Source organism: Panicum virgatum, unplaced genomic scaffold (assembly GCF_016808335.1).
Source record: "Panicum virgatum strain AP13 unplaced genomic scaffold, P.virgatum_v5 scaffold_183, whole genome shotgun sequence".
Lineage (NCBI taxonomy): Eukaryota > Viridiplantae > Streptophyta > Magnoliopsida > Poales > Poaceae > Panicum > Panicum virgatum.
In genome coordinates this window covers 271,167-289,944 of record NW_024376262.1, presented here as the reverse complement: position 1 = coordinate 289,944, position 18,778 = coordinate 271,167, and the positions used below count along the sequence as shown (strand labels likewise).

General features: G+C 43.7%; 2 protein-coding genes and 4 non-coding genes across 6 annotated transcripts; 5 read left to right on the top strand and 1 right to left on the bottom strand.

Annotated features, from left to right (window-relative positions):
- Nucleotides 1-1,598: 1,598 nt before the first annotated feature.
- TRNAS-UGA lies at nucleotides 1,599-1,685 on the bottom strand. The gene has a single exon. It is a non-coding gene; the product is annotated as a tRNA-Ser (tRNA).
- Nucleotides 1,686-8,955: 7,270 nt separating this feature from the next.
- On the top strand, nucleotides 8,956-9,042 carry TRNAS-GGA. Its single transcript has one exon. It is a non-coding gene; the product is annotated as a tRNA-Ser (tRNA).
- Nucleotides 9,043-9,443: 401 nt separating this feature from the next.
- On the top strand, nucleotides 9,444-16,202 carry LOC120693840 (NADH dehydrogenase [ubiquinone] iron-sulfur protein 3). The gene has a single exon (XM_039977057.1). It carries the CDS (start codon nucleotides 12,070-12,072, stop codon nucleotides 12,640-12,642), a length of 573 nt encoding a protein of 190 aa, XP_039832991.1. The 5' UTR covers nucleotides 9,444-12,069; the 3' UTR covers nucleotides 12,643-16,202.
- On the top strand, nucleotides 9,749-9,821 carry TRNAF-GAA. The gene has a single exon. It is a non-coding gene; the product is annotated as a tRNA-Phe (tRNA).
- Nucleotides 13,455-13,537, top strand: TRNAY-GUA. Its single transcript has one exon. It is a non-coding gene; the product is annotated as a tRNA-Tyr (tRNA).
- On the top strand, nucleotides 13,887-18,413 carry LOC120693837 (NADH-ubiquinone oxidoreductase chain 2-like). The gene is made up of 2 exons (XM_039977055.1): nucleotides 13,887-14,338; nucleotides 16,214-18,413. The coding sequence occupies exons 1-2, from the start codon at nucleotides 14,185-14,187 to the stop codon at nucleotides 16,807-16,809; spliced, it is 750 nt and encodes a 249-aa protein (XP_039832989.1). The 5' UTR covers nucleotides 13,887-14,184; the 3' UTR covers nucleotides 16,810-18,413.
- Nucleotides 18,414-18,778: the final 365 nt, after the last annotated feature.

Genomic DNA, 18,778 nt, shown 5'->3' with positions numbered 1-18,778 from the left:
CGTGAAAACCCAGGTCGGTCCTCCGACCAGATGTGTGGATAACGAGGCCACCTTCACAACCTTCTCCCTTCTATCTTTATCCAAAGTCAGGTAGAGCGGTTCGCTTGAGTTGCTCAACCGTCCCTTTGCCCGGTGCTCATGACGCGCTACGGAACCTCCACCGTGCTAGCGGCATAGGAGCCTACTCAGCGTCAGCGGCTTCGTGCCGCACTGGAGTGATCCAATATGTGGTTCCGCACGTTCCACCACTTCTCCGTTCATTTCCAATACTGATCGTGAAACACCATGAGCAGCAGGATGTTGAGGTCCGGAATTCGAAGTGAAATTCTTGATTTGCCCGTTCCTAGTCGTCATGGGAAAGAAATAAGAAAGAAATAAGAAAGAGATTATTCCCCTAGAGCTTGTCCAGTACCACCAGTACTCAAAATGCATCTCCGCGCGTCTACCTGGCGCTTTTATTAGCCGCCTTGCATGCAAGCGAAGCGCTATTGGCGGCAATTAATAGCTCACTGAGCGATGATTGATGCAGTCAGTCAGTGCCCTCGATTATTCCTGATAGAAGGATCATGGCGCCCCGGAAGCATTCCATCCAGCAGCAGCATCTCCTTCAACCACGCGAGGACAAAACTGATGTTAGCTACATTCGAGCGTTCACCGCACAGAGGCGATCTCGAACACTACCTATGATAATAAATCCAAAGGAAAGGAAAGGTCGATAAAATGATTCAATCTGACTTTATCGGTATTCTGGATTGAGTAAAAAAGGGATATATGAAGTTCAAGGCCTTGCCAAAACCGTCATGGCCCTATTATGTATAGGCCGTACTAAGCCAATAGCGAATAACAAACTCTTTCCTGCTCCCTCGACCTTAATTCACTCCCATCCTGCCAAGCCTCAGCTGCCAGCGCATTGTATCTAAGCACACTGTGGCAAATTGATACAAGTAGCTAAAGATCTCGCATCCGACATCTCCGGCCGAACGGTTAGGCAACACTAGGGCGCCTGGGTCAAAATTCCGTTTACCAAACAAGATGTCGAGAGGCGAACTCTGTAATTCCCCTCCTGCAAAAGTGATAGCGGCTGTAGCATCCGTGCGGAAGAGGGTAAGCTTTCGGCGACACCTTTTTCAGATTGGAAAGGATGAATACTTGTGTTGGGTCCAGCAGACCAGGATAGCCTCAGATCAAAACCTAAATGTGCCAGGGGTTGATCATAGAAGCCAGGGCAATAAGTATTCAGGAATTTGAGCGCTTATGTAGCTAATAACTCTGCCACCTGAATACTTGATTCATTAAGGTCGTCACCCTATACCCGGAAGTCTCTATCGTTTTCTTTGTCTGTTAAGCTTCACAGGGTTAGGACTCCTTAAATCAAACAGCAATCGCTGTTTATCAACCACTCACGGCGACACCGAGATCTTCGACTTAGCTCCCACAGGTCATCCACCCGGGGCGGAAGATAACGAAAGGGAGACAAAGTCCTAACTAAATCAACACACAATAACCTAAACCTTCTACCCATTCCATCCATCATATCCGTCGAGTCGAGGAGATTCGTTCTTATCTATAGATAAGGCAAGAGAGAACTTATGCCCTCGCGGATGGAGAGGGATTCGAACCCCCGGTATCCCTATCAATACTTCGGTTTTCAAGACCGACTCTTTCAACCGCTCAGACATCCATCCCTGCGCTCGCCCGCCCTATCTATCTGCGCGCTGGCAGGTAGGGGCAACTCTATGTGATTCGCTACGCTTACTTGCGCCCCACCCCGTAAGCGGACTCTATTGCCTAGCGGTTAGCGGCACTTTTCCGGTAGTACGAATCGCTACGCTTCGCTTCTTTCTATATGATAATATGCACCGTCGGTTGCTGCGCTCCCTGCGGGTAATAGCAAGAGAGTGAAGAACGAACGATCCTCAGTCAGCAGTGAATGAGTCCGACTCGAGTTCGTGAGTCAAAGGCGTGGCAAGAGAGCGAGTTCGACTTATTTTTCTATTCAATTGTTGCTTTCACAATCAATCACTAACCGCATTCTTGCAATTCATGTGCGGTTGGCATCTATTTTCTATTTTTCAAGAGTTGACTCGTCGGGCATGCTTGGCCTTCTTGTCGCCTTCCTTTGTTCCTCTTCCTTCTGCGCAGATACTTTTGATCCACTCCTTTCCTATACCGCGCCCTCTGCCCCTTACGGTCGATACCCAGAAAGTAGTTTCCTTGGGAGAAGAGGTAGTTCACAAACCGGTACTAAATAAGGCAAAATGTGCTAATCTCAAAGTGACAATTCCAGCAGTTTACCTCGGCTGTTATGGCATATCCCCTCAGGATATCACATATATCACTGTTCGAAATATCAGAGTTGTGCACGCAGAGATCCTCGCGTTTAGTAGGCTTTATCTTGCCTAACAACCAACTGTCAAACAGTTGTTTCATGAAAAATCATGGCAAAGCAGCGTGAATTCAGAATAAGCATCGTCGCATTAATCAGAATCTTCAAAAGCAAGCAAGCCCATTATAAGTAAGAAAGTTCGAGGAAAGGTTAACACAAGCAAGTTGGACTGACTTTTAAGTAGACAGACTTATTGATTGGAAGATGAGAATTCCACGAATTGGTAATTGATAGAATGGCCGGCCTACTTACTGACTCTTTGACAGACTGAAAGAAGTGTCTTGTACTACTCTTTCTTGTTGCGCAGTACGTACTTCTTGGAGGATAGATGAGCACTAGTCATACCACCTGGATGGAAGGATTAGTAAGAGTACCTGGAATTGAACATATTCTAGCCTTACATTGAACATCAGAGAGAAGTGAGCATTGCTCATAAGTAAGTGAGTGGGCATTGCTCATAAGTAAGTGAGTGGGCATACTTAAGAAATACCATTTTGATAAGCAAGGCATTGCAAACAAATAGGTAGAGCAGAGAGCTGACCTAAGGAGCGAGCTTGTTGTAGTTGGTCTAAAGGGGGAAATAAAGGACTGTCCCGCTACTACTTCCTTCTTTTCCATTCCATTGGTTATATATTTCTATTCTTTTCACTATTGTTATTCCCTATTTCCTTAACTGATCTTGAGTTGTACCGAAACAACAGAAATATGGTCTCTCATAAATTGATTTCTTTCATCACTGTTCTTAAATCAATCCGTGTCAGGTACAGAGCCAATCTTCACATCCCATAGGTAAAACAAGTCGCTTTATGGGCTCCTCGTGAAACTACAACCTTTCTGAAGCCCTAGTCAAAACAAAAAGTTGTGCCTCAATTGGTAAGAGGAGTAAACACCTCTTCTTTGGCCGTTCAAAACATCGAATTGGTTGGCTCGCTCAACCTCTCGAACCGGGACAAAACTTCCCTGCGTTGCATTCACCGCCTAGCCTCGTCCAACATGACTGTAAGGCACGTTTTGCATGCCTTAAAAGTGTACCCCCTCGGGGGAAAAGTGCGAGAAATCGCATTGATGACTAATAAAGTAGGGTTTGAACTCGTGTGGGTTCGCCCACCTTCAAGACAGGAAACTATAGACAGGTACCTGAGGTGCCCTGCTGAGAGAAGAATTTGTCAACAATCAAGCACTTGAGCTTGCAAGAATAAATATATGATGTCTATGCTATTATTGGGATAAAATGAATAAAAAAAGCAGCAGAATACGAGAAGGATTTCTTTTCTTAAAGGGTGTATACATTAGAGTGTACCTGCTTGGTAGGCATGAAATCACTGACAAAGAGTTGCCTAGCTCCGATGAAATTGCAAGCATAATTTGGAATTTCATAGAAGCGGGCATAGCTAGGGGTGAACCACGAGAAGTTAGAGCAAGAGCTCTGGGTAGGTATCGTAAACATCCTGAGTGTATCACGGCATTGAAGCAGAAGAAACTGAAATGTTTTCCTTTCATTGTAGCCGATATAGAGACTGTTATACTAAATAATGTGCTTGTACCTTATGCTGCGGGGCTCTTAGTGGTGAATCCGGGGGATGATGTGGCTGCCATGGATGATCAAATAGACACATATTTTTGTGAAGATTACAATTTGATAATACCTTCCCTTGAAGAAAGGAGTACTAAAATGTTGGTAGATTTTATAGAGCGTATAGCCTGGGATCTACTCACAAGGGCGTTAAAACTGTTTACTTTTCGAATTTCTCACGATTCGATGGTATTCTCTTAATGAAGTTTTTAGCCAGTCATATGGTCGAGTACACTATCAAACCGCTGATGAGGAACAAGAAGCTTTACCAGTTATCAATTTATAGGAAAAAAAGGGGGAATAATAAATTGGTGTTCCATCTACGAGATTCATACACTCAACTCCCTAATAGTCTAGAAACATTGGCTAAGACTTTATGTCCGCACTTAGGTTCAAAAGGCTCAATAGCACATGACGAAGTTCAAGTGTCTTCTCTTCAGGAAAATAGAGCACAATTGTTGGATTATATGGAGCTGGATATCAGTCTTTTAGGAGGAGTGCTTTTATTCTATTTCCCGAGGCACTCTTCAACGATTGAGTCCCGAGGCACTCTTCAACCACTCTTAGTGCTATCGTCAGGGTCACCAGCCTACTGTACCCTTCTTTCTTATTCTGGCTTTGTCTAGCTTAAACAGAAGAGGCTTGGTTAGCTTCCTTCCTTTCTATCAGGTGCTGTTCTTTGCTACCAACAATTCATGTTGTACGCGGTGAAGTAAATAGTGCACTTGCGGCAAAAAATTATACAATGGCGGGAAAAGTTGGCAACTTCAGCAGCTACAAGTGTGCTCCTATTGGCGTTGAAACGCAAACTTATTTAGGAAAGCTAGTTGTCTGTCTAGAAAATAAGTTGCAAGATGTATCGATCTAGTCAGAAAAATCAATGCATTCTTCAAAACTATACATATTAAACGTGTTTTCTCTTCATAGGTCAAGTGGATTAGGGTTTTTGGCTCGGACTTCGCGACATTCACCGAGGTTCAAGAAATGCTCATATCAATGGATAAAACATTTTACTATATTGAGGGAATTTTTCTCAGGGGGTTGAAGGGGGGCTTTTTCTGAATGGGCGGTCTTCATTCAACGCCTCCTCGATGTTGTACTCTGATGTACAGTAGCAAGAGTGATATATAGGGAGGGCCTGAACTTTGGCTGACTGACCAGGTGGCTTTAAGCATCGGGTTCATCCCAACCCACGCGTGTTTATTGTGCGCCCATTCCCTTTGTCATCCACATTAGCCATTGGATCTGAGATCTGTGGATCGTATTAATCAAAGTTATTTTCTCATTAAGCATCAAAGTGTAAAGGGAGCGCATTTACTTTATAAAAGAGTTTATGAGAACCATCCGACTCCCTAAGGAAATGAGTATACGTTTCCAACCCTCCAACCCTTTTTGAACCTTCTATAGGAGTGGGAGGATGATGAGCTTATTAGGGAAGAAAGCACTGGTGATGTACAAACAAGCTGAAGCAAAGTGGGGTAACAGATTCAGTCCACTGGAAAGGGAGAGAGGTGCTGAGACAGGGATGAGTGCTCTGGCAACCCCGTATGAGTATACTGGTCAGAGGGGGGATCTACTAGTCCTAGATCTTGCGTTTAACTATCCTTCGGGGCCAGTGCTATCAGATTCCACTAAATTGACTAGTGAAAAAACCCGTACTAGACTCCAACTACTAGTACCTGATCAGTAGGTGTTGGTTTCGGACTAAAGTACCGAATAAAACAGAAAATGACACCCTCACCTTCTTATCTCGACAAATGCTCGAAACTCGCGACTGCATGCCCTAAGATGTAGACACCCTCAAGATGCTCTCTCAACCAGCCATGAATCTCGACAAGGGAGACAAAGGATCGACTCGCCCCCGTATCAATCAGTGTGTAAGTAGGACACCCAAATATTAGAAGCGTACCCGCTATCAGATAAGGCAGGATCCTCATGGTCGGCTACGTGCTGCACTTCAACGTATTCCTGGTCTGCTACATCCTCCATAACCTTCACAGCCTTTACTCTAGCCTTCTGCTGAGTCCCAGTCCTACCACCTCCCCTCTTTTCAGTCGGAGTACCACGACCACGTGACTGGGCTTTCCCCCACGACCAGCACCTACCACCGTCGAGCTACCCGTCCCGCGACCAGTACCACCGAAGCTACGACCAGAAACACCTACTCCATTACCTCCTCCACTAACCTCTGACAAAGGGAATGTACGCTTTCCAACCTAGATATCTGCAGGCTTTCCTCATTAGAAAGAATAGATAGCCCTGTGCCTTTAGCATAACTATCAATTTTTTTACCATTTGCTACAGTCACAACCATTGGATTAGTTTTCACTAATTTACACTTAATCCCATCAATCACCACTGGGTTGATAAAGCTGTGGGTGCTCCCACTGTCTAACAGTGCAAAGATAGCTTTATTAGCTACTACTTCCCCTTTCAATTTCATTGTAGAAAGATTAGGATTAGATGAGGTTGCACACATGGACACAATGGCCTCATCAGCTTCAACTTCTTCTACTTGCACTGTATTCACATCCACACCCTCTACAACTGGTTCACTACTGTCACATACCTCAACTATGAAGTGGTACTGTCTACTAGCTCTATAATGACTTTCCGGTAGCATAGACCCTAAAGTAGTTACCGTTCACTTGATTTTATTCTTCTACTTGTGGAGTCCAAGATTATCTATTACCTACTGTTTTCATATTCTACTTAGTTAGTTCTAATGATCTGGTCTTCTCACCGGACAGAGTCACATGCTTAGTATGAAAGTCTTACGGTACAAGGAAGAAGTCAAGTCAACCACACATCAAGTTCAAGTCCAGTCGATTTCAATGAACAAATGGAGTTGGCGATGCCTAAGCCTTGCTTATCTGAAGCAGAGTAGTATAAGAACTTGGCTCTGTCTGTCATCCCTCTTCGAACTTTCTGTCAAATCAAGCAATTCAAAAGCAAGTGTCTTACAAATAGAGTAGTGAATCGGGTACATCTGCGCTAGGGTCAATCTTCTTGAGCCTTGAGTCATTCTACTACTATCGGGAAGGAGAAGGGTAAATAAGTTTTGGAGCTTGGCGCTTGGGAATTCATTGTAGAAGAAAGTCAATGACAAAGTACTCTACGAAACTCCGTGAACCTAACTCAATTCTGAATAATGAAGAAGAACCACTTTATTGACTCCAGCCGACTGAGACAGTCAAAGCGTAAACTCATGGGGAAGTAAACTTCTACTACTAGAGAAAAGAGGATAGCCATCTGAAACACTCTTCTTTGTTCAGTGCTTGACTTGAAACTACTGCTCTTGGGAAGATATTCAACTATTGGTTGTTCTACACTGCTTGACCAGAGAAGGTGAGTCCTTCAGGCAGAATTGTCCCCGTCAAACTCTTATCAATATTGGCTGTCAACTAGACTATATAGCAATAGCAGGATTTTATTGTTCTTACTCATTGTCTACAGAACTGATCTTTCTCATCATAGGACATCTAGAGCATCAGAACCAAGTCATACCAACTTGAAGGAGGGATTCTTTTTACTGCACATAGGCGACGTAGCCATAGATGCTAAGCATTTCTTCTCCTATATGTCTCCAAAATAGACAACTTCTACTTGATCAGATAGAAAGCACCCGCTTCCACAACCAGCTTGCACCAGATCATCCTATCAACTAGACACAAGGAAGATTCTGACTAGGAAGTTTCATTCTACTTCTCACATGTGCACCGGACGATTGTCATTCCTCTCTATCAATCTAGTTGAAAACTTGACTTCTTGCCTATTAGGACAGAAATAGCTGAATCAGTGAAATCAGTATTTCTAAGCCCTAGTTCAATCTAGAGGCCGTCACGAAGGGATCCCTCGGGTCAACAAGCAAGGGATGAGGCTAAAGCGCATACGTTTTCTTGCTGGGTAATTATTAAGAAAGTTTTTGTGTTGTTGATTCCTATTCCTAGGTGTTGTGCTTTTTCCCCTATGCCGCCTATTGGTACTAGTGGAGTAGGATTGGCCTGTAATACAGAACCTATAGGTGGTGTAACCTTTCGCTCAATACTAAAATCTACAATTGAAGCATCTGAGGCTGCATCAATCGAGGATACACGACATAAGGAATTGTTAGTTCACCTCACCTTCCCCAAGCGTGGCGTGGGTTTCCTTTACTAATTTGGTTCTCTCTATGCGAACCCCCTCTCTTTCTCGTAAGAATGAGGTGTAGGGCTAAAAAAAAGAGACAAGAAAAAAGAGTCAAATCGCACCATCTCTAAATGCCCTTTTTTCTCCAGAGGTTGTCGGAATTATTCGAAAAAAATATTGGCTACGAAGAGGTCTTATCAAGAAAATTTCCATTTCTACGGGATCTAGGCATAATTAGCAACCCATTCTATATAGAATGATTGATTTTCATTACTTCACAAAATAACATAAAAACAAACAAATTCGATTCTTATAAATAGATCCATATGTTCTAAATGGATAAGAGAGATATGGGCTTTCCGCCCAGCTCAAATTGTCTCCTTTTCCTTCTGTTTGGACAAGGAGAGATATGAAATATTTGACTAAGATTGGATTTCATTCCACTTTCCTATTTCTCAACAACAACTTCTCTCATCAGCTATTTCGCGTTTTCAAAGTCATTAATTGTCCCATACCCTATTTTCTATTTCGATTGTATGGCGTAGCGTACGTTATGCAAACAGAATTCTAGGGTTATTATGGAATAAGAAGAATTCTTCCATTCTTTTTCTCTTTGGAGAAAAACCAAACTCAAACTTTTCGAGTTAGCGGAATTCCTAGTAAAAAAAAAGAATCCTGGATTCTTCCACTTAGATGAAATAGCTTAGATGAAATAGTAAGTAATAGTTCCGCTCGTATCCATGGAAATGGGAAAGGAATTATTCCAATAGAACCATGGAACCCCCGAGCGGTTGTGGTTGTACCTGTACTTGCAGGGATACGAAAACTCGCTATTCACTCAGTTTCTGGTCAATAATAAGATTATGTAGGAGAGATGGCCGAGTGGTTCAAGGCGTAGCATTGGAACTGCTATGTAGGCTTTTGTTTACCGAGGGTTCGAATCCCTCTCTTTCCGTTTCTGTTAATTCACCAACGTTACCGACCACAATGTATCAAATCAAATAGATTTCCGCAATAATACCTTTATTTGATAGAAATTCATTATTCGAAATTAATTACTTGGGTACGTAAAATACAAATGAGCAAAAAATCCAAAAATCCTTCCTACTGTAGATAGATCCATTTGTGATACATGAATGAGAAAATACGGATTAAGGCCCTTCCGCGAAAAGGGGATAAAATTCTATGAACCTTTCTTATTTTCGTTAGGTTCAAGTCTTACGAGAATAAAGAGAGAATCCCATTCTACATGTCAATACCGACAACAATGAAATTTAGAGTATTCACTAAGGTTGATCCGTCGACTTTCTAAATTGTGAGGGTTCAAGTCAAGTCCCTCTATCCCCAATAAAAAGCCCATTTCACTTCCTAACTACTGTACCAACCTCTATTTTTCATTAATGGTTCAAACAAGATTCACTATCTTTCTTATTCTACTCTTTCACAAACGGATCCGAACTTACTTCTTTGGATCTTATCCCATTCATACAAATGAACATATTATAGTATAGGCAAGTAATCCCTATTATTAAGTAAGTCATTCACAATCCATATCATTATTCTGACATTTACTAAGTCCAATTTGAGAATACTTTTTTCTTTTTTAGTCCCTTTAATTGACATAGATACAAGTACTCTACTAGGATGATGCACAAGAAATGGTCAGGATAGCTCAGTTGGTAGAGCAGAGGACTGAAAATCCTCGTGTCACCAGTTCAAATCTGGTTCCTGGCACAGAAAAAAGGATCTACCGAATAGGTATTGATACAAATTACTCGAGATGGATTGGGATACATATTATAGAATAATATAGAAGGAGTATGATTTTTGCATCTAAGTAGAGAAATCTCTAAATAGAGAGACTTCTTTTTCTTTAGGGTCAAAATCTCGGGTTCTTTTCTTTATGGTACAGAAGGAGGTGAGATTAGGTTCCCTTTTCTTCATTTTTGCATTTCTTATTCTGCTATTCCGAATATTTTTATATTCTTGCTTATCTTACTTTCCTAGTTGTTCTAAGTAATGCGCGCGGTACAAAGTTCGTGGTAGGGAACTTCTTTGAGTCATCGTATTTTTCTGTTTATACGAAGGAAATGAATATGTGATTTTCCAAATTGGAGAATCGAAATGAAGCCCTTTTTTGCTCAGTCTATCTGGACCCTTTTGTATAATAGGAATTCATTCTAATGAAAATATAGTAGGTATTCCGTTTCGTCTAGGAACAGAACGTAAAAATATTCCTTGACTTGAATAAAATCTGGAGTTGTGTTGTATAAGTGAGCATGAATTTCTTATCATTCAATGAGCATCTTGTATTTCATAGAAATTGGGGGTTATATAGTCCTTACGTAAGGGCCAGCCTATCCAACTTTCAGGCATTGGGATACGTTTAAGGCGTGGATGATTATCATAAGAGATTCCCACCATATCATAAGATTCGCGTTCTTGAAAATCGGCACTTCTCCAAATCCAGAAGACAGACGGGATTCTAGGATTATCCTTTTGGGCAAAGACTTTTATGCTGCATACTTCTTCTTTTCTATCGGTACCATACTGTATTCTCGTAAGATGATACAAGCTAGCTAAAGATCCACCAGGTGCTACGTCATAAGCACATTGGGAACGTAAATAATTGTAACCATATACATATAAAATGACAGCAATGGAATCCCAATCCCCTGCTTTTATTTGTAAAGTCTCTATTCCTCGGTGATCGAAGCCCAAAGATCTATGAACCACCTCATGTTTGACTAGCCAATTAGATAACCAACCCTGCTGCATTGTCTTGATCTCTCCCCCTTTGTATAAATATTTCACATTTCGAATGCAAGTTTGAAAGATTGCCCTGCTCTTTCTTTTTCTGCACAAAAGAGCCCTTCCTAATTCACTAATTTGTAGGAAGATACTGGACTTTTGGATTTGAAAAAAGTTTCAGAAGATATGTCTAAAGTAGACGGTGATTGATAGAGCAATTCTTGCTCGTAAGTTCCAGTATGAGTACAGCGCCGAACATAAAGCTTGTGACTGGTAGATCGATTTCTCTTTTGAGATAGAGTTCGATCCTCAACTATTTCTCGCGATATCTTCTTACGAAGTTTTGTTAGAGCATCTATAACCGCCTCCGGTTTAGGTGGACAGCCCGGCAAGTAGACATCCACAGGAATTAACTTATCGACTCCCCGAACAGTACTATAGGAATCCGTACTGAACATTCCCCCAGTAATACTACAAGCTCCCATAGCAATGACGTATTTTGATTCAGGCATTTGCTCATATAATCTCACTAAAGAAGGAGCCATTTTCATTGTTACCGTACCGGCTGTGAAAATTTGGTCCGCTTGCCTAGGACTTGATCTTCTTGGTACCAATCCATAATGATCAAAGTAGAATCGCGAGCCTGAAGCAAATTCAATGAAACAACAACAGGTACCATATAGAATAGAAGGGGCCATAAACTGGAGAGTCTTGACCAATTCGAAAGATCATTTGGTGTAGTTGAAATAACGGAATTGGAATCGGTCAAGTATAGGAAATTAATATAAGAATGAATAACTTTCTTAATGGTTTATTTTTTTGCTTTTATTTATCTTAATATTCATTCCATTCAGGCCATTCCAATGCTCGCAAGCAAGCACGAAAAAGCTTCTATTTCTAAACGGAAACGCCCAATACATCGAAACTCATTACCCATGGATAAAGCCAGTCGAGAAAAAAAAAGAAAACAAACATGGTTTAGCGGATTCGGAATTGTAACCAAGCATCCTGGGTTCTATACCCGATTCAACACTAGAGCATGCAGCCGATCCTGGATACAGAACTATAGAAAGTGTGCAGTGAGGGATCTTTATTGGTAGCCAGTCTTTCACTTCCGCCTCTCCACTCCCATGCCTTTCTTGGTCGGACCAACCCAACCGGCGATTTCCGACAAGTCTTTCTGCTTAGAGCAAGAAGCGGAACAAAAATCAAGCTTTCTTTATTTTCATTTATGGATAACCAATCCATTTTCCAATATAGTTGGGAGATTTTACCCAAGAAATGGGTACATAAAATGAAAAGATCGGAACATGGGAATAGATCTTATACCAATACTGACTACCCATTTCCATTGTTGTGCTTTCTAAAATGGCATACCTATACAAGGGTTCAAGTTTCGATCGATATTTGCGGAGTGGATCATCCCTCTCGAAAACGAAGATTTGAAGTTGTCCATAATTTACTGAGTACTCGGTATAACTCACGCATTCGTGTACAAACAAGTGCGGACGAAGTAACACGAATATCTCCGGTAGTCAGTCTATTTCCATCAGCCGGCCGGTGGGAGCGAGAAGTATGGGATATGTCTGGTGTTTCTTCCATCAATCATCCGGATTTACGCCGTATATCAACTGATTATGGTTTCGAGGGTCATCCATTACGAAAAGACTTTCCTCTGAGTGGATATGTGGAAGTACGCTATGATGATCCAGAGAAACGTGTGGTTTCTGAACCCATTGAGATGACCCAAGAATTTCGCTATTTCGATTTTGCTAGTCCTTGGGAACAGCGTAGCGACGGATAATTCCGAATCTACATAGGTCTAGTCCAGGGGACAAATCAATAGGAAATGCTATTTGCTTCTTAAGATAAGATAAGATAAGATAAGATAAGATAAGATAAGATAAGATAAGATAAGATAAGATAAGATAAGATAAGATAAGAAGAAGAACTTTTTAGAAATGAAAGAGCGGGCGTCGGATATCATTTCTTCAAATAAGGAAGAAGTGTTATCGAAGGATTTCCTTCCATTCTTCCTAGTATGGAAGAAGTCAAGAAAAAGTACTGCGTCTCGATCTATACGAAAGGGCACAGGTTTTTTCTTTCGGTTTCATTGATAGCAGAAGAGTACGCTAGCTAGCGGAGCCTGAAAACGCTTGCTTGCGCCCCACCCCTACGGAAACTATTGCCTATGCTTGCTGCTCGCTCAGTGTCAGTAGAAGGGAAGAAAAGATGGTCACTCCTTTTAGGAACATGGCGAGCCTTACTTACGACTGTTGCACTTCACTCGCAGCTCGTTCATTCACTTGCTCATGAACTCGCTGCTTCGCCAGAAGCGACTAGTCGCCTCCTTTCCTCCGCCGAAAGATGCTTAGCCAGAAGCGACGAAGGAGGGGAGCTGGGGAAGGCCGACGATGGCAATGAGGGGGAAGCTGTCGTAGAAGCTTTGCCCCTTGCTTTACAGAAATTGTTATGAACTTACTAAATGACCTTATTTATTCTCCCGGAACGCTAGCAAATCTAATAGTTCCATCTGCTCTTCTTAACTTAAGAACGAAGGCCGCCATCCTTCTTATTCAGGAACCCTTTGTTTGAGGAGGGCGTATCCCCGGGAAGGGGAGAGTGGCCGAGCGGTCAAAAGCGACAGACTGTAAATCTGTTGAAGGTTTTCTACGTAGGTTCGAATCCTGCCTCTCCCACTTGTTGTAGACTTAAGAGAAGAGAAAGTAGGCGGAAGCCTAGGAGGGCCAACCGAGCGAAGCTCTTTCTTTTTTTGGCCGTGCCGTGAAGTGCAATTTTCTCGTATGCGTTTTAGAGAGGTTGTCGAAAAAAGACGATCTATAGAGATTCCCCATCTATATCTAATCGAGAATAGAAGCGAGTCGCTTCCGGCGTCGGCTTGTAGTCTCTACAGTCGGCACACGCACGCCGCCCGCCATCATGCCTCCTTGGTTCGGGACGAAGCCAAGCGAGACATACGATAGACGAAGGAAGCGCCCACCCAGCTGGAGGGCTAAAACCTATAGTTTTGAAGTTGCAAACTCCAGCTTCGAAGCTGGAGTGCTTTAGCCCTTTAGTTTTGAAGCAAGAATCACCGTCTTGAGCGCGCAAGGCGCTCAAGAACAAGTAAGGGATGAGCGCTTTGTTGCGCCTGCGGATACATTTTCTTGCTGGGGAAGGCTAGTTTGATCGAGGATTGGAGAGGAGAGGTGGAATAAAAAGCTCGGGATGGATTTTGGAGTCTTTGTGCGAGCCGTATGCGGTGAGAGTCGCACGTACGGTAAGGAGGGGGGTTCGCGTCTATACGTGTAGTGTGGTGGTTGGGCCTACCCACCCTATTTGTTCCATGATCTATGGGTCTACTGGAGCTACCCACTTCGATCAATTAGCCAAGATTTTGACCGGATACGAAATCACTGGTGCTCGATCTAGTGGTATTTTTATGGGGATTCTTTTTATCGCTGTAGGATCCCTATTCAAGATTACTGCAGTTCCTTTTCGGGCGGCTGTAGGACGGACGGCCCCCTATAGGTAGTAGGGTAGGATGGGTGGTACCGCTCAGATAGCGGCCAATCCTCCTAACTGCGCGCGGGCCGGGCTTAGAGCGCGTGAAACTCATCACTACCTCGTAAGGGCGTTGAGACCATAGCATGTTACACAAAAGCGCCGCTTTCTCTGGAGTGTTGTCACACAGCTGCCCGACTAGAAGAGCTACTCGCTCTGTAGTGTTGTCACACAAGATAAGCACGCCGCCCGCCTGCTGGCCGGGCGAATCGAAGTTATCTTCCGGTCAACTGTCCGCCCAGTCAAGTGCAAAAAACACAGTGGAATCACGCAACGCACGCAGCTGGTGTGCTTCCTGCCCACGAGGAAAGAAGAGCGACAAGGTTCAGATTTGACTGTTTGCAGCATGGGAGCTGATTACCCAAAAAATCCCTGGGAAAAAAGAAAAGATATCTCGGTAACGAAAACCATAGGAGGCTGTATTGGCGAGATCCAAGGGTTCACAGCAGCCCAAAAGAAAAACCGCCTGGAAGTCCGAGGACCTTTAGTACCGTACCGAACCAGCAGCCTTCGCGCCAAGCGACGACCGCCCTTGTCCCTTTCCTTTTTCCATTCAGCCTACTTCTTAGCTTTGTTCCGTCAGTCTAAGGCAAAGTCCGTGACGAAGATCTTTCTATCAATAGATAGGAATGAGTGTTCGTTATAGGGGATAGGATCCATCTGCTCTCTCTCTATTTTCTTTGATGCAATTTAGAGAGAAAGAGCAGTGCGAACTAAAAAAAAAGATAATCGGGAGATGAAAAAGATACATAGACATCTAAAGTAAAGGGATGTATATATTATTCCTATATATATCATCTATCTATGAAAAAAGTAAACAGAGTTCGTTTTTGGGTTCCCCGAAGCCCCGAATGGATTGGATCGTTTCTGCTTCTGCCAACGAAATGAAGGCCTCGCCCCTTCCGAATGCTTCTCCGATCCTGAACGCGAAGAGAATAAGATGCTGCTCCCCCTCCCTCTGTCTTTTTCCGCTTTGCTAATCTTCCCCTCTAACGCGGGCCGGGCCGGGCTTAGGCGGGCGCGGGAGGAAGAAAGAAAGTCGAAGAGCGTCTTCTCCTTTGTCCTTTTTTCAGTGCAACACAGGAAAGCACCCTCTTTTTGTAATCTCTGCAGCTTCCCAGAGGCTTTTTTTTGTATTGAACGCATGGCGTAGCTAGGACCCCCCCCAATCATGTTTGAGCCTATGTTCACCCGGGGCTCAAAAAGGAGAATTCCGGAATGCCTGCCGACGTTCAGATAAGGTGCATATCCCTTACCACTAAAGGAAAGGCTCGACGAAGGGGGGGATATTAAAAGGGTAAGGAAAACGCTTTCGGAGATTGAGATGTCGATTTGTTTTTCATCGAAAAGGAAGAAGGCCGAGGGGATAGCAGCCTTCCTTCGGGCTTTGCCTGCCGACGTTCTAATAAAGAATTCCGGCTCGGCCCGGGAAAGCGCTGGCAACAACATAAAGAAAGGGGTCCATGTAGCTGCTGCGCCCGCCCACTGAGCAGCAGGTTCGGCATCTACTACAAAAGAGAGAATCCACTTCAGATAACCACGTCTCTGCTAGGCAGCGTGTGGAATGGCCGAGAGCGGACCAAATGGATATATAATCCAAGCCGAGAGTGGAGTTACGTGAACAGCCGTCTGATGGAAAACAACTTTCACGTTCGGTTCAGAGAGCACTTTTTTCGTTGAGAATAAGTCCTTCCCTTTTGTGTGAATTCCCCAGCGGCGAATTAACAACTTGTGGGGCCCTATCTATTCAATCTCTCGAGCCCCAAGAAAACCCCCCTCTCCCTCGGACTCAATCTCTCTTTTGACTCTATATATGTGGGCACCTGATATCTATGAGGGTTCACCCACCCCGGTGACAGCATTCCTTTCTATTGCGCCTAAAATCTCTATTTCTGCAAATATGTCACGTGTTTCTATTGTTGCTTCCTATGGGGGTACATTACAACAAATCTTCTTTTTCTGCAGCATTGCTTCTATGATCTTAGGAGCACTGGCCGCCATGGCCCAAACGAAAGTCAAAAGACCTCTAGCTCATAGTTCGATTGGACATGTAGGTTATATTCGTACTGGTTTCTCATGTGGAACCATAGAAGGAATTCAATCACTACTAATTGGTATATTTATTTATGCATCAATGACGATAGATGCATTCGCCATAGTTCCAGCATTACGGCAAACCCGTGTCAAATATATAGCGGATTTGGGCGCTCTAGCCAAAACGAATCCTATTTTGGCTATGACCTTCTCCATTACAATGTTCTCATACGCAGGAATACCCCCGTTAGCCGGCTTTTGTAGCAAATTCTATTTGTTCTTCGCCGCTTTGGGTTGTGGGGCTTACTTCCTAGCCCCAGTGGGAGTAGTGACTAGCGTTATAGGTCGTTGGGCGGCCGGAAGGTTGCCATGAGTAAGGTTGGGAGACCGAAGGCTGTTTTCCGTGCACCGGACACGTAGCTTACCGAATCAGTTGCAACACAGATGGGAATGCATGCTACGAAAGACAGGGTCGAGTCTGATACATCAACCGTCGACTCCATATCCTTGTACGAGTCCACAATCACTACACGAGATGAACCTGGGTTTGGTGAATGGAAGTTGGCCTTAGGTGTAATAGGACTCCCAGTTACTGCGCGCGATCGTATACTGAGGTGCTCCCCGTCGGTTGTTGGAACGACGCGAGCCGGGCCGCGGGCCTCGATTCCTTTCATAAAGATGAAGGGACAGAGGTGACTAATTCCCCATCTCATTTGGGGCGGAAAACGAATCGACATCTCGATGTGATACAGCCCTTTCCATTTTCGTTGGGAAAGAACGGCGAAGTCCATCCGAACCCTCCAATGAAGAAATAAGAGGAGAGCAAAGCGCCAATGGCGCGCGAAGCGCATGCGGAAGGGGCACGGAGAAATAAAGAAGTGTGGAGGAGAAGCAGCCGAGCTCATTCCCTTCGCTTCCTGGGCCCAAAGCAGTGCTTTGTTTCCTGGCCAAATCAAGGATTTGGGGCTGATTGCAAAAGATATCTGAATAGAAAGATAGATCCATCCATCTATCCAGATATCTAAAAAAGAATCTATTTTTATTTCATGAAACCTTTGATTCAAAGAACAGCGCTTAGCCCCCCCGCTCATGAAACGGCTCTGCTGCAATGGATGGCAGAGGGTCCGTAGTACCCGAAGCACTGGAGTGATCCAGTAGCCGGGAAGGGGCCTAGAAGTGCCTACTACTACACCACACTACACTTGGCTCTACACATTTACAGAGCTTACCCCTGTCCAGTGTCTGGCAGAACGTTGGGGGCTTCAATCGTCGACTCGTTATCCCCATCTCAGCCCAGGCTAACGGAGCCTGACTTATTCAGGGGAGAGAGTGGAGCCTATCGAAGCACTCTTGAGAGTAAGATCCTTGGCTCCTCTTCATTCTCTACAGGGGTCTCTGCCCACATGGAAGCGGGGCAGAGATGGATAAGATCAAACACGGGAATAAGAAGCAATGCCTTTTTGATCATTTTGATAGAGGGGGATGGATAAAGTGGGCAAAACAGACTCACATTTTTCAATCGAAAAGATGGGTTCCTTTTTCGTCTCGACAAAGAAAGAATCATCTTGAAAACGCTCCTAACCCCTTCGTAGGGCCGTGTATAGTAAGTGATCCGAACCTGCCCGGAGCGAGCCCCCCTTAGAGGCAAGTGAAGTTGGTGAGCCGTATGATGGGCAACTATCTCCTGCGGTTCGGAGAGGACTCAGCTGTTAGTTAGTACCCCCTTGGTTTCGGGGTGGACCCTTTCACTCTATTTTATTATATACGCTTAGCGAAAAGAATGTTTTTTGATAGACCTAGGACATGGATTCTATATGAACCAATGGATCGTGACAAGTCGTTACTACTAGCAATGACTTCCTCTTTCATTACTTCATCCTTTCCATATCCCTCTCCCTTGTTCGATCTTACTCATCAAATGGCACTCAGTTCATATCTGTAAATTCGATCATTTACAAGGTTCAAAGAAAGGGTGGACTGCTGGTAAGCACTAATTCTCTGCATTTCCGTGATTCAAAAACAAGGGCGTACGTAGCCCATTGTAGATTCCAGCCGAGAAGATTAAGGAATTGTGATAGCAACCATGTTACTTGCTAAATTGTGCCTATATCTACTCCAAAACTGGAGGCATTCATCTATTCATTCAAATACTACATATAGTGAGGTTAGCCATGTTATACGCTGCTTACTAAAAGGGGGTTACACCTTCTCTCGCAGGCGTTGGTCAATACGGGATCCTACCAAGCCAGATAAATTATGGCCGATAGGCGCTTTGGATGCTGTCATAGTCAAGGCAATGGCCCGCTTGCTTTGTTTGGAAATGGACTCGATATACCATCTAA